Consider the following 15107-nt stretch of genomic DNA (forward strand, 5'->3'; position numbering starts at 1 on the left):
ACAAGATTTGGAGCGTATCAAATGCAATATGTATAACAGCAGAAGAAAGTTGTATAGTTCTATATTCAAATTGATATATTTTTATAATATTTAATCCAGTTTTTTTGGTTTTAAAGTAGCACCCTAAAATCTTTCCCTTTACATGTACAAATATTGCATCCTAAATTTCTCTGGCTGAAATTACCACACCAAAAGAGCATCTACCTTCTATTTGGCGGAATTTACTACCGCCCATTATTAATTGAAAAAAAAAAGAATCAAAAAGTCACGTTTCTATTCTCTTTTTAGAGTTATAATACAAAAGAAAGAAAGGAAAGCATAAACTGTAATTGATTTTTTTTGGAGAATTGCAAGCAAGTTAATCGAAAGTCCTTAAAAGAGCATCCACCTTCTATTTCGCCGAATTTACTACCGCCCATTATTAATAAAAAAAAAATCAAAATGTACGTTTCTATTCTCTTTTTAGAGTTAAAATACAAAAGAAAGAAAGGAAATCATAAACTGTAATCGTTAATTTTTGGAGAATTTCAAGCAAGTCAATCGAAAATCCCCACCAGATGTTTTGTCACTGTATCATGTATTATGAATGTTTTGAGTTGGTATTGCATTACTCACATGTCCTTTATTATTTACACAGATAGATGAACAACCTGTGGGGTGTTCATTCTTCGTCTCTTTTTTAACAGCTAGTAACATTATGTCGTCCATGTGTAACAAAAATAGCTGCAAGTAAAGTAAAAAATTAATAAAACGAAACTGTAGATATTATCATATAAAAATTACTTTAGAGAAATGAAATTTATACTGTTTATAAGTAAGTTAATTGGAAAAAGATAACATGACTTAATGTTAGTGGAGTTATTTTTTTTTGTATGTAAATTATTGGTAAAAAATTAATATATTTCATAATAACAAAACTTAGAATTACAAAAACTTTATTGAAAACATTTTGTCCGTTACATTTGTTTCTAAATATATCTGAAATAGTGTTGAATTGAATAAATTTTTTAGTAGTATTGCTACGAAAATTTATACTTTTGTTGCCATTCTTGTCGTTGGAATGTTCCTATTTTGTCGATCACGCCGGTTTTAAGATTTTTCCAGGAAAACTTCACGATACAAACCTCAGGAAAATATTACATTATTAGTACATTACTTATTCTCTTCCTAAGTATGACACTCAAAATCGTGAGGCGAATTTTAGCTGCTATAGTTTGAGTCTTTTGGGTTGTTTCTCTATAGCCATCTGTTCAGTTTGTAGTTGATATGACATCTCATGAATCACGGTAGTAAAATCCAATCTGGATGATCAAGTGGAAATTCAAGCCTTGCATAAATAAGTCAACTCAGGTAACAGGTACTTTACGCGAAGACACATGCCCAACAGCGACACTGAACAACATGCGTTAAAACAACAAAACGAGACAGAATATCTTGGTATATACCTAGATAGAAGGTATCCAATTCAGATAAATGCACTAATTGGCAGAAGCTCACGTGTGTACGTTGAAAATAAGCTGCTCTGCCATAAGTTAAATTTAAAATCCATATAGACCTATGAGATTCAACTCTGGGTTACTGCAAGTAACTCCAACTTTGAAATCCTCCAATGGTTTCAGGAGAAAGCCGTTATAATTGTTATGAAAGCCCCGTGGTACATGCCCAATTCTATCCTCGAAAGAGACCTAGTGCATTCGGTCAGAGATGAAGTCGAGAACAAAATTTTAAGTTACAATTCCAAAATAAGTGCCCACTCTAAAGTACTCGTAAGGAAATTAACTGAAGAAAACTAACTTGTAAATAGATTTAGTTAAAATATAAAAGCTGTCAGTTATTAATTATAGTCCATGTTGTCATGAAAACTTATATGAGTTAGTTTAAAAAGTTAATCCTTATTGGAGGATAATTCTCCATTGCCATGTTACGTGGAGGCTAGAAAAAAAATGTACTTCTTTGATATATACAGAGTTTTCATGGATTATTGTAGTGAGGGTTTCAAAAAATATATATTCTGTTCCTCGAAACCAATAACTAGCTTTTCTTCCGAAGTTTTACCATTCGCTTCATGCCTTCGCATTTTAGATCTAACTTTGTCTAGTAATTTTCCAAATACTTTAGCAGTCATCCTTTTATATTACAAAAATAGTGTGAAATTCTTCGTTTTCATATATTATACGAGGATATATTGAAAAATTCTTAGCCTACTATAGACCCAAAAAAAATTTCAATGTCAAAATATTTTATTACTCAACATATTCTCCTCTTAATTGGATACATTTATTACAGCGAACCTGCAACGTCTCTAGACCTTTCAAAAAATGTTTCTTCTTGCTCTGCAAACCAGATCTCCACAGCTTTTATTACCACCTCGTTAAAAGAAAATTTACGATCTTTTAAACTTTTTTTCAGTTGAGGAAAGAGATGATAGTCGGACGGAGCCAAATCTGGTAGATAAGGGGGATGTTCTAGTAATTCAAACCCTAAATCACAAATTTTTTGCATGGCAACATGAGATTTGTGTACAGGGGCGTTGTCCTACAAAAACAAAACACCTTTGGATAGCTTTCCGCGTCTTTTTTCTTTAATTTTTTCCCGTAGAGTGGTTAGTAATGTCGAATAGTAATCTCCAGTTATTTTTATGCCCTTAACCAAAAAATCTATAATGATTACTCATTGGCAATCCCAAAAAACTGAAGCAAGAACTTTTCCAGAAGATTTTTGGACACGAAACTTCTTAGGCCTTGGAGAACCATCGATTGTTGCTTTGTTACTGGATCGTAGAAATGTACCCAAGTCTCATCCATTGTAACAATTCGGTTTAAGAAGTCTACATCATTTTCAAATCGAGCACAGATCGAACGCGATGCTTCTACCCTTGCACGCTTTTGGTCAACATTCAAACATTTGGGGATCCATTTCTTATGTTAAATTGACGTGAACTATATGATGAACGCGTTCATATGAAATATTCAGTGCTTCAGACATCCGTTTTAGCCCAATTCGACGGTCTCATAAAATCATGTCATGAACTTCATCGATATTTTCGGGGACTGATAAAGAAACTGGCCTTCCCGATCGGTCATCATCTTCAATGGAAAATTTGCCTCTTGTGAAACTTGCAGTCCAATTTTTCACGGTCGCATACGAAGGACATTGATCACCAAGAATGTTAAGTATATCTTCGTAAATCTGCTAACCTCTTAACCCTTTTAAATACAGGTACTTGATGATGGCTGGATACTCCAATTTTTCGATTTTCCCAATATCGGTAGACATCTTTTTTCTTTTAATTTATTGAGTAACTCTGGTTTACTTTTTTAACGTCAAACTTTACACTGACACTTCTTCAATAAGTTATTGTTCGTTGCTATGGTAACGCAATATTTTGTTTATGCATGGAACTGGTCTAGGCTAACTAGATATCAATACATCCTCGTATTATGATAGCTTTATCTTTTTGTTTATTCGTCTTAATTCATTTCTTTTTAAAGACAAAACAAGACAAAAATTTACTGGTAGATATGAAGTATAGATACAAATAATATTAGCAGAAAATTTTGTGTTACGCTTATTTGAATATCTGGCGACACGAGTCATGGAAGGTATAATAATCTGGGTACCCACATCGATTATAACACCAACACAACAGCTAGCGATCGCTCAACGTCATGGATGTCGTCATTGTTTGCTACCTCGTCGCACCTCCATCAAGACGTGACAATGAATCAAATGACTTTCTACAATCCTTCATTGATATGATGTTGCAGAGGAAATACCGTCAGTTTTGTCAAAAATGGAACCACGAATTCAAGAGACTTCATGTTGATTCAAAATTTTAGGTAATTATGCAGTTTTAGCCCCTCACCTCCGATCACCTTGAAATTTCAATATGTTATAGAGGCAATTATGTTGATTAATTTTATATATATGTTGGAGGCGAGAAGTATGTCTTCACATAGTTTTTCAGCTTTGAAACTCTGAAGAAATATGTGTATTAGGCTAATCCTTATTACTAATTTTTCTAATAAAAATGAAATCACCGTGCGAAGAATTTGTGAAATAATCATTTTCCAGACAACTTTTGAACAACTGCCCCTACTTACAACTTCCTCTTGCATTAGACATTCGTAAAGTAAAGTATAAGTAACACATTATTTGATTTTTACATTTTTCAACCTGAGAAAACTAAGTATGTGAAGATGACGTTTGCGCGCCCAACATATTCAGCGTGAAAAACTGTACAACATATTAAAATTTCAAGGTGATCGGAGGTGAGAGGGTTAAACTGCATAATTACCAAATTATCTTCAGTCTATGCAAAATACTTATTGCAAACTGCACGTATCAAGCACCCTTATTTTAAGCTTACAGCGCTGGAGATATGCGTTCCATAAATCTTGCCCACAACATCTATGGCTTTATAGAAGAAAGAGAATTTCAGTAGCTGTTATTAGGGCTTTACGGGCGTTAAGTAGAATTTACCTGCTGCTTAGGCTCGACGGTAGAAGGCGAACGAAACGCGAAGTGTATGAATCAACTTTTTTACCTTGTAAAACGGAACGTTGGCTCCATCGGCAATCCCTTCCAGTTCTCTAACATATTGAGGAAAATTCTTTTTAACTGAATTTAAAGTTTCTTCATATGCTCGTTTTCCTTCCAGTGTGTTGTATGCTGGTAGAAAATCCTCCTCTAACGATGGGTTGCCATTTAAAAAGCTATGTATTATTCCAGAAAACGTTCTTCCCTGAAAAAAGAGGAAATTTAACACATAAATTAAATTAAACAAATACACCAATGAAAAGTTCATTTATAACAATTTAGTGTGTAACTTCTTCAGGTCAATCTTCATTTATATATTACATAAGTATCATTAAATTAAATGATTAATGTAATTAATTACTTTATTTTTATCACTACGGGGTTTAAAAGTTTACTAGCATTACATCTAACATTACGTTGTCATGGCGGGTCTAACTTATTCAAAACCGATCAATAAAGTATGATTTTTGCATTGTAATTAGGCGTCTTTCAAGATACCAATATTTTCAAAATGGTGGATGGACAGTTGTGACTCAATATTCAACTATATGATGAATATATAAAAATTCAGTGTCCGTGTGTATGTTCCGAATGAACTCAAAAACGAGTCAATTGATACTCATGAAAGTTAGCAATTGGTCCAACTTAAATTATTGGATAGATATTATTTAAATTAATGGTCTCAATAATTAATAATAAACTGATTATCAACGTTGATTGTTGTTATTAATTGTAGTTTCCATAAATCTGGAACAGATGGCGCCTTAAGCGAGTTTATTTACAGAGAACTGTAAAATTTTGTCCTTTGCACCTCATAGATGGAGCCACACTTGATATATTTTCTTAGATTACACACTATACATGTCTTATTTAGCCTATACCACTTAACGTCGCTTCTTTCAAATCATTCTTCATTTTGTTTTCGTTGCGTACATTATTTCGAATATTTTTTTTTACTTCTAAGTTACAGTTATTCAGAGAACAGCGAAATTCATTCACATTAAAAATTCAAATACTATTTTTAGTAAAATGCCACCCAAAAAATCCAACCTCAACGCTCGTAGCAAGAAGACTCGATGTGCACGTGTTGAAAGAGCTCATGAATCAGTCGAGCAGAGAGCAGAGAGCAGAAAGAAATGCAGCTGAAATTCGTGCACGACAACCTTGAGAACCAGGGTGGCACGTCAACAACACATGGATTTATATAGAGAAGAAAACCGAGAAAATCATCGAAACAACCGCGCAGTAACACGTGGATTATTTGTTCGTCTTGTATTTAATTATGAACCAGACATCAATGACGCGGCTGATTCCAAAGTTACTATGGTGCTATGGACAAAATATGCAATTATTGTCAGGCGTTAAAATTTCGGAATGAAACACTCGGCATGTGTTGCGCATTAGGAAAAGTTGTATTGTCACCACTCCCTACTCCACCTGAACCTTTGAAATCCCTTCTTTCTGGAATTTCAAATGAATCAAATTTTTTTTGCGTACGACACGAAAATTTAATTCTTGCTTCGAAATTACGTCGTTTGGAGCATGTAAAGTTTGTGATTTGTCATCTGATGGTCGTAATTTTGAGAAAACATTCAAAATTCAAGGCCAGGTTTATCATAAAAATGGATCATTGATGCCAATGCCAAATGAAGATCCAAAATTTCTTCAGATCTATTCTATGTGAAGAACGTGTAACAACTCGATGCCAGTATAATTTCATTGAATGAACAAGCAGAAGAGTGAGCAATTGTATTGTCAATATAATTAGTTCAAATCAAATCACTCATCCACACCAACGCGGGTCTGCTAGTCACGATGTATAATTGGAAACTGATCAATAGATTCAGATTTTTTCCTTATAATTAGGACTATTTGAAGATATCAATATTTACAAAAAGGTTGATCGACAGTTGTAACTCAATAATCATCACGATATATAATTCGTAACCGATCAATTTATTATATTTTTTTCTTGTAATTGGGAGAATAATGTTCGAGTGATATGGAGAATGATCTCTACTGGGGGAAAGAAAATATGGAGCCTACTCAGGAATAGAAAAAAGCCAATAAATGAGTATATACAAAACACAAAAATAACTATAGAAGAATGGGAGAGGTATTTTAGAGAATTCTAGGATTCAACATCAACAAGTACATCAACACAGAACTTACATCACGATGAGGAATAAATTGAGAGATGTACGTTATCATTGGAGAAAATACAACAAATGGTGACTAAACTGAAGCTCAAGGTATTGCCGAAATATCAAACGAGATGATCAAGTATGGAGGTACCATGTTACACGAAGAACTATAGAGTATTTTCATTAAAATAGTTGACACCAAGAGTGTTTATAATGGAAAGTATTTTGAATCCAACTTACAAAAAAGGTGAAAAAACAATCCACAAAATTATCGAGGTATTAGCTTGATGAGCGCAATACAAAAACTTTTCATTAAAATTTTGGCGGAAGAAGTGATGTCATATGGTATCTCTGAGAAACAGCAGGGATTCAGAAAGAACAGGTCTGCTATAAATGCTATTTTTGTAATCCTCCAAATTACGGAAAAGTCTATATAAACATGAGACATCTAGGATTTATGAGATGGGCGAGAAATCGGCGAAGGGAATGGAGAGACAACGTTGACAGAATGTCAGATGATAGGTTGGCAAATATTGCAAGGGAAGAAAAACCAAATACATCCCGACCAACTAAAAGATGGTATGAAAGCTGGTCTTCATCATCCCAGCTGCTGCTAGGAAACCATTGATGCAAACACAGGACTAACTACCCTAACGTAGGAGCCTTTGAGGTGTCAATATTTACACAAAGGTCGATAGACAATTATAACTCAATATTCATCGCAATATATAACATGGAATTTATTATCATTATTATTAATAGATATATAATAAATAGCTAATCAAGAACTTTAATAGCGAGAGACCAAAAAAGTGTTGAAGACATAAATGACCTCAGCTTCGAAGTATTCGGCAACTTTAAATACATGGAAATAATACGGTGATGAAACTAGGGCTCTTTTACTATGAACCGACATCCAAAAGAAATTCCTTGGGGGGATACGGTTAAGAGAGCGTGTACCAAAACGATATGTATTATGCAAATATCACGAAAAGCATCATAAGAGTGATGGCTACAATAATTTGGGACTGCAAGTGTATCCTTTTGAATTACTTTAATGAATAAAATATTACCGTGAACACGGCATATTCCTCTGACTTACTAGGAAAGATGTATCAATAAATTATCGAAAAAGGCGAGGTAAAATGGCCCGAGGCATAAAGCAAGCGTACACTTGCTTCATGTCAACGCTCCAGTCCACACTGCTTCTCTTTCCAAGGCTACTGTACACCAAAGTGGCTTCACAGAGATTGAATACCCACCATACAATCTTAATCTCGTTCTGTTCGACCATTTATTGTTCGCAAAGCTAAAGGCCGACTAAGGGGTGAGAGATTTAATAGCGACGATGAAATTAAACAGATGTTGTACGAATATTATAATTTTAAACGTTGTTGATGTTCTGCAAAGTGTGAGGGAATAAAGGGGAATATATTGAAAATTTTTATTTATGACTTGAGAAAATGAGCCGAGCAATCAAATTAAGAGTCTGTAAAACTAAAAGAAGAGGATGTATTGATATTTAGTTAGCCTAGACCAGTTCCATGCATAAACAAGTGTCAGTGTAAAGTTTGACGTCAAAAAAGTAAACTAGAGTTACGCAATAAATTAAAAGAAAAAAGATATCCACCGAAAATGTGAAATGTTTGAATGTTGATCAAAAGCGTGCAAGGGTAGAAGCATCGCGTTCGATCTGTACTCGATTTGAAAACGATGCAGACTTCTTAAACCGAATTGTTACTATGGATACTTGGGTACATTTCTACGATCCAGAAAAAAGCAACAATCGATGGAATGGCGACAGTTTTTTGGGATTGCCATGGAGTAATCATGATTGATTTTCTGGATAAGGGTAGAATAATAACTAGAGATTACTATTTGACATAACTGACTACTTTACGCGAAAAAATTAAAGAGAAAAGACGCGGAAAGCTATCCAAAAGTGTTTTGTTTTTGCAGGACAACGCACCTGCACACAAATCTCATGTTGCCATGCAAAAAATTCGTGATTTAGGGTTTGAATTACTAGAACACCCCCTTATTAACCAGATTTGGCTCCGTCTGACTATCATCTCTTTCCTCAACTGAAAAAAAGTTTAAAAGGTCGTAAATTGTCTTTTGACGAGGAGGTAATAAAAACTGTGGAGTTCTGGTTTGTAGAGCAAGAAGAAATATTTTTTTGAAAGGTCTAGAGACGTTGCAGGTTCGCTGTAATAAATGTATCCAATTAAGAGGAGAATATGTTGAATAATATATTTTTATATTGAAAATTTTGTTTGGTTCTATAGTAGGCTAAGAATTTTTCAATATATCCTCGTAATTAGGAAAATACATGGAAAGGTCAAAGCTGAAAATTATTAGTATGGAGAATTTATGAATTATAGAATTAACAATATAATTAAAAATGAGGGTATAGTAAACAAAATGGAATTAAAAAGATTACGATGGAACGTACACATTAACAGAATGAAGAAATGAAGAAACGACAGTGGAAAAAGGAAATTACAGAATGGAGACCGAACGAAGACTGCAAGGAAGACTAAAAAGTAGATGGGAAGATCAGATTGTCGAGAATATGAAAAGTCAAGGAATACGTGACTGGAACAAACAGATGCAGAGTGAAATAGACAACAATATTCGACGCTGCAAAACATGTAATAAGTAGTGATAAAGTGTGGGCTGACTCCCACAAAATACAGGGTCAGAAGAGTAATATTTGCTTGGCAATAATTTTAAATAGAATTCGATTGGAATTCAAATTATTTCTAATTAACGTAAATCGATCAGTGCCCTTGAGAACGCGCCTTTATCAATCATTTCTTGTTGAAGAAGAAATTACTACATTTTGTAACAAAAAATGCACTATTTATAGCTAGACTTATCATTTATTAGTATTCAATATTCAATTCATTCAATATTTACTATACAATATGTAAATAATTAATCGATACATTTAATCAACTTCCTAAATGTGCATATTGACATAATTGCATATGACACTGAAAATTGGAAAAATATGGTAGGAGAAAGTACAAAACTTATCGCATTAACTCTAATAAATAGCTTAGCTAAATAAACAATAATATTAAATATTTCATAAGCAGGACGAATTTTTATTCCAATTCACTATTTTTTCAAATGACGACGATACCCCAATTTTTTTAATGGAGTACCACTGATTTCAAACATGTGTAGAACATCGCTTCAAGTTAATTAATAGAGGGTACTTAGTCAAAAATACGAGAATTTCAAAATATAATATTATTAATTAAACTAAAAAAATAAACGTAACACGTTAAATGGAATTAATTATTCTTTTACACGTAATGGGAGCGGCAGCATAACTTCGAAACTTAATAAAATGCATTGTATTGCTCAGAAAGTTTTAATTTTCGAGAGCATATCATTTAGGCGATGTTCCCTATTCTCAATTTCTGGCGTTTGTAATGATTCTCTCAAGAATAGCAGGCGTTCTGATGGTAATTTTTATTGGATATTGTTTTGTATCCTGAAGGGTAATACAAATAGAAAAAACTATGAGGAGTTTTGGGAAGTGTTATCTCCAAACAGCCATCGATACTATTGCGGTCTGTGTCGTTGCATCGTCTTATTGGAACCAAATCCAGCACCAGCCGTGCGAAATAACTTTTTGTTTACATAGTAGCCCGAATTCACTAATACTTCATTTTCATTGAAGAACCAGGTAACAATAATTGAAGATGAGGAAACTGCACTGTGACTTAGGACTTTTTTGCAATTCCCAAGGATTGACGTCACTCCATCTGCATATGTTTTATTTATCAATTTATTCATTATCACTAAAAAAAGGGAATCTCATACGCGTTCTTCTGTGAATTACAGTCACGTTCAAGCAGTTCCTGCACAACCTCCATATTTTGAAATGTATGCCTTCATATAGAATTCTCTTCACAGAACGATTGAAAAGTCGAAGGGCAGACTTTACAAATTTTGACATGTAAGACATATTTTCAATGAAATATCTTATTTCTAAAGTTAATTATTCTTCTGTTTTCACTATAAGAATGAAAACTAAATTAAATCTGGTCTCTATATCCTTCACAGCAGTGTTGTACACTATTAACGGTAGGCCCTTTTATATGACGGAATTAGGCATGTACCGTGAAGCACAAACTGAAAATCAAATTTGAGTATAATTTTGTGATTTCTATATTATATTTGTAGACATAACCATATTTCTTATGTACAAATGAGATTTATAATAGTATAGCTAACAAGCTAAATAGATTAGAACTACATCTTTGCTCTGTACTTGTGTGCACCAGCAGTTATTCAGTGTAATTGGAGGATACTGGTCTCTTATTGGAGTAAATATATGTTGAGATTTCAATTTATTGGTTTTCCTTTTCCATTTCTTCAGCCATGCTTCTATTTTGCTTAAATTATTTTTCAAACTTTTGAATTGTGGTGAGACGCTAGTATTGCTGTGTCTATGGTTAGCAAGTCAGAGGTAAGAGACAGATACAGTATTTATCCCAATACGCTTCCTTGGAGTACTTTGGACACAAATAGGTGTATAGCAATATGTGATGTTTTACGAGAAAGAATCTGTTATGCAAGTAGGTCTGTGATAATTCATAAAAGAGATATGGTTGTACTTTATTGAGAAAGACCGAAATAGACCTATAATTTTAAATTGATTACATATCAAACGAGACCTAAAAACAAGACGATTCATTACAAAAAAAAAGCAATAATTTTTTTAATCATTTTGGACTTCACTTCTAGCTTGACTACTTGATGAACTTGTTCCATTGTGAGAAATCCGAATTGATGGTGAGTTAACTAGCATGCTATTTTTTTTAATAAGTTTATCAAAAACTTTGTATAGTATTGTATAGGTATATAGGTTTTTGGACCTAAATGCGTTCAATTCTTTTTTATTTTTGCCAGGTCTCGAGAGCATTTTTATTTCAGTAGCTTTCCATCGTTGGAAAAAATGTCTTGGTTGAACGATTCCATCAAATATTTGTTGAATTGTTATTATTCGTTTTCTTGTTAGCTTCTGAAGAATTCTGCTTGTTGTGAGACCGCTTCTCGATGTTTATTTACGATGAAATTAACGTTTATATGAAATTATTTTATATAAAATGATTTATTTTATGCAGATAAAATGATTAACAATGTTGCTAATAACATGCAAACTCTAGTTTATTGCGAGAAATTATCGTTAATCTAGTTTGACCAATTCCTTTTGCATAATTCGTTGTGTTCATACACTTCTTAAAGCTGGTGACCGAAATTCAAGGCAAATTTTTTAGAAATGACCTTGTATCAAAGTTTTTCATTGAAAATATAATTGAAGATTACTAAAATCGTTTTACTTTTTTATAACTTCGAATCCAATAATTATCACAACAAAATAAACAGTAAACAGCTCATCATTTGCATATTTTAAAGGCTTCATACTTTCGATTTTAATACAAGGTGATCTATAAATATGTACATTAACATCTAGAGGTGATTCAAAATCAATAATATGTTTTAAGTAGAAAGACAGTCCCATAAGTACCATGCTCAAAGTCCGATGGAGCCAGTATCCATTAGCAATTTTCTATCGTGTAGTCATTGAATTAGTATTAGAGATAGAGACAGCAAGTTATGGGAGCTTGTTCAAGTAGGCCCGAACTGATAATAAAGAACATCGGCATACTTCGAGGATGGTCTCAAAAGTACCTGGCCTAATATATAGATAGCGTTAGTTGTAGAAAATTACTACTGTATTAGAAAGTACACAGTCTATACAGCAGTTTGAAGAGGCCACATCGTTTAGTATTTGTTTGGCAGCCATTAATATTGAACGTTTTCAGTGAATTTGTACACATGGAAAAAATTGGTCATCGTTATACGATACCATATTTTTATTTGAAAGGCCTTAGCCCAACCAATAAAAAAGCTGAACTAGATTGAGAAAAAGAAAAAACTATAAACGGCGCGTATTATGGAACTTATTGCAACGTTTGAGCGAAGAAATCAAGCAAAAACGGCCATATTTGGCTGAGAAGATAGTGTTGTTTCATCAAGAAAATGTACCTGCTCACACATCCGTTATTGCAAAGGCCAAAATTAATGAATTAAACTTTGAATTGCTATTTCATCCACCCTCTTTACCAGATTTAGCCTCCTCGGATTATATTCTGTTCCTAGGCTCGAAAAAAGGGCTCGGTTATCAAATATTTTTCAATAATAATGTCGGTAGTTAATCGCTATTTTGAGGAGCTTTACGATTCTTATTATAAAAAGGGTATCGAGCTTATTGAACATTGTGTTTTCTTTGTTGGATCAGGAACTACTGGGACCATCCTATGGATAATGGTAGAGTTACTATTGAAATTCCAGCCGGACTGAGCAAGTAGCTTTGTTTGAGCGAGTGTGGAAACTGACGATTCCGCGGATTTCAGAAAAACGGGAAAAAGAGTAAAATAAGTCAATTCAATTATTTAAGAAATTGACCAGCGAAAAGTGTTTGAATGCTGGTTACATGTCGGCTTTTGATGAATCGCATCTAGGTGCTTCAAAATTATCATTATTATTATCACGTGACAAAAGTTCACGATTTTGCATTAGCAGACCGCAGATAGCTGAGACAGTAGGAAGGGATCAATTCCATTATGAAGTTATGGGTACGACAAAGCTGTCAGCGCGATGGGTACACATTTGCTCACTTCGCACAACAAGCGCAATCTTGATACCAGTTCAGAGCAGTATTTGATGCTGTGTAAACGAAATCCTAACAATTTTTTCTTCCGTTTCGTGAGAATAGACTATACATTTACACACCAGAGACCAAGGAACAATCGAAACAGAGCGTGCTCCAAAAAAGGTCTATGTTTTATAGTGATAGCAACCGTTTTCTGGTATTCACAAGGTGTGATGTGTATCAGCTACTTAGAGAAGGACGATTGAAGAAAAAATGACCCCATTCGTGAAAAAAAAACTTCTCGACCATGGTAAGTTATCGGTTCCTACGTCCGTCTTATCCACGACGAAATTGTTCGAATTGGTAAACGAAATGCTGCCCCTTCCACAATATTCTATATTTTTAATTTTATAATACGGGATATACGATTCTTCAAAGAGGTGAATTGTGAATATGATTTTTCCAAATAACTGCCTAACGGTTTTAATAACAGATTCCCATATTTTGGGAAGAAGTGATTATGATAATCATTTACACTATCCTGCAATCTATATGAATACAGGATAATTATGGAGAACATTTTTTCAGAATTAATCTTCTGAAAATTGTTTTTTGAGACTTTTCTATGCAAAGAAGTACTCTTTAAAATGCGGAATACATGTCAAATTAGGTTGGAATTTCTGAAGCAGTTGGTGTTATTCATACTGAACACTTTACCACTACACCAACACTCACAACAACACTGCATGACGCAGAGACTGAAGGTAAACTTAGTCTCTGAAGACGACAACTTGGTTATCGAAACGCGTGTATAATTTTTTGAGTTTTGGTGTAGTGGTAGCGAGAACAGTGTGATCAGTTTAATACCAAAACTACCTTGTATTGATATGGGACGGGTAAGTGAAGATATAAACTTAATAATTCTTTTATCTCACAATAATTTCCTTCATATGAATTAAGAAGATATTTAATTCACCCCTTTAAAAATGGTATTATCCTTATTATTCAGTTTTAAAAAAAAAGAAGTGTGGATGAAGAGGTATTCATTTTATTCGAACTCTTAGCTTTAGAAACTAATAATTTATTCACATTCTTTATTCCACTGTTGTGTTTTCAATTCAATAATTTTCAAACTTAAAACACTTACTTAAAATAGATGTGTTCTTTCTTTATTAAATTCAATTAAAATAAGCACTATAATGTCCAGACAAATATTACTTACATAAACGCATAACTTTTTGGTTTAAAATTAAGCCTCTTACATTTTATCCTTAATATATATCATATGTTTAGAATTTATTCCTATTAGATACCTTTTTTTTTTCACTAAATTTAAGTAATTTTCTTCTAGTTTATAAAAATAGTACACAATGAAGCTTGTTTATGTCTGCCTATCAAAAAGCTATTCTAATTTCGTGACCCTTGTTTATGTTCGTTATTGTATTTCAGGATATATAAGGATGAATGGAGTTAAACATTTTTAGATATTTGTATAATAACATATATTCTAGTACTACCGAGTCAGAATACAACAGTATAATGTCATATAATTACACCGATAATACTTATTTCAAGCTCGTTAATTTCAAATAACTACAATTATTACTTTATTACATGAGTTATTTATTGAAATAATATTCACATTATTTAATTTTTCATCTACTCTTATTCATTTAAATTGCAGAATTCTTGAGAAATACCCTGATTGTTAATATTATTTTTATTAATAATTATTCTGTAGCATA

The 15107-nt window shown here is 33.1% G+C and overlaps 1 protein-coding gene across 2 annotated transcripts in view; it reads right to left on the bottom strand.

Annotated features, from left to right (window-relative positions):
- Window positions 1-15107, bottom strand: part of LOC130891422 (beta-alanyl-dopamine/carcinine hydrolase) — a 52086-nt gene that overhangs the window by 11466 nt on the left and 25513 nt on the right. For both annotated transcript variants that reach the window (XM_057796167.1, XM_057796168.1), the window contains exons 2-3: window positions 4547-4744; window positions 616-723 (exon numbers count right to left, since the gene is read on the bottom strand). In XM_057796167.1, the coding sequence (XP_057652150.1) occupies window positions 616-723; window positions 4547-4744 (306 nt within the window). The remainder of the gene's footprint in view (window positions 1-615; window positions 724-4546; window positions 4745-15107) is intronic.

Source organism: Diorhabda carinulata, chromosome 3 (genome assembly GCF_026250575.1).
Source record: "Diorhabda carinulata isolate Delta chromosome 3, icDioCari1.1, whole genome shotgun sequence".
NCBI lineage: Eukaryota > Metazoa > Arthropoda > Insecta > Coleoptera > Chrysomelidae > Diorhabda > Diorhabda carinulata.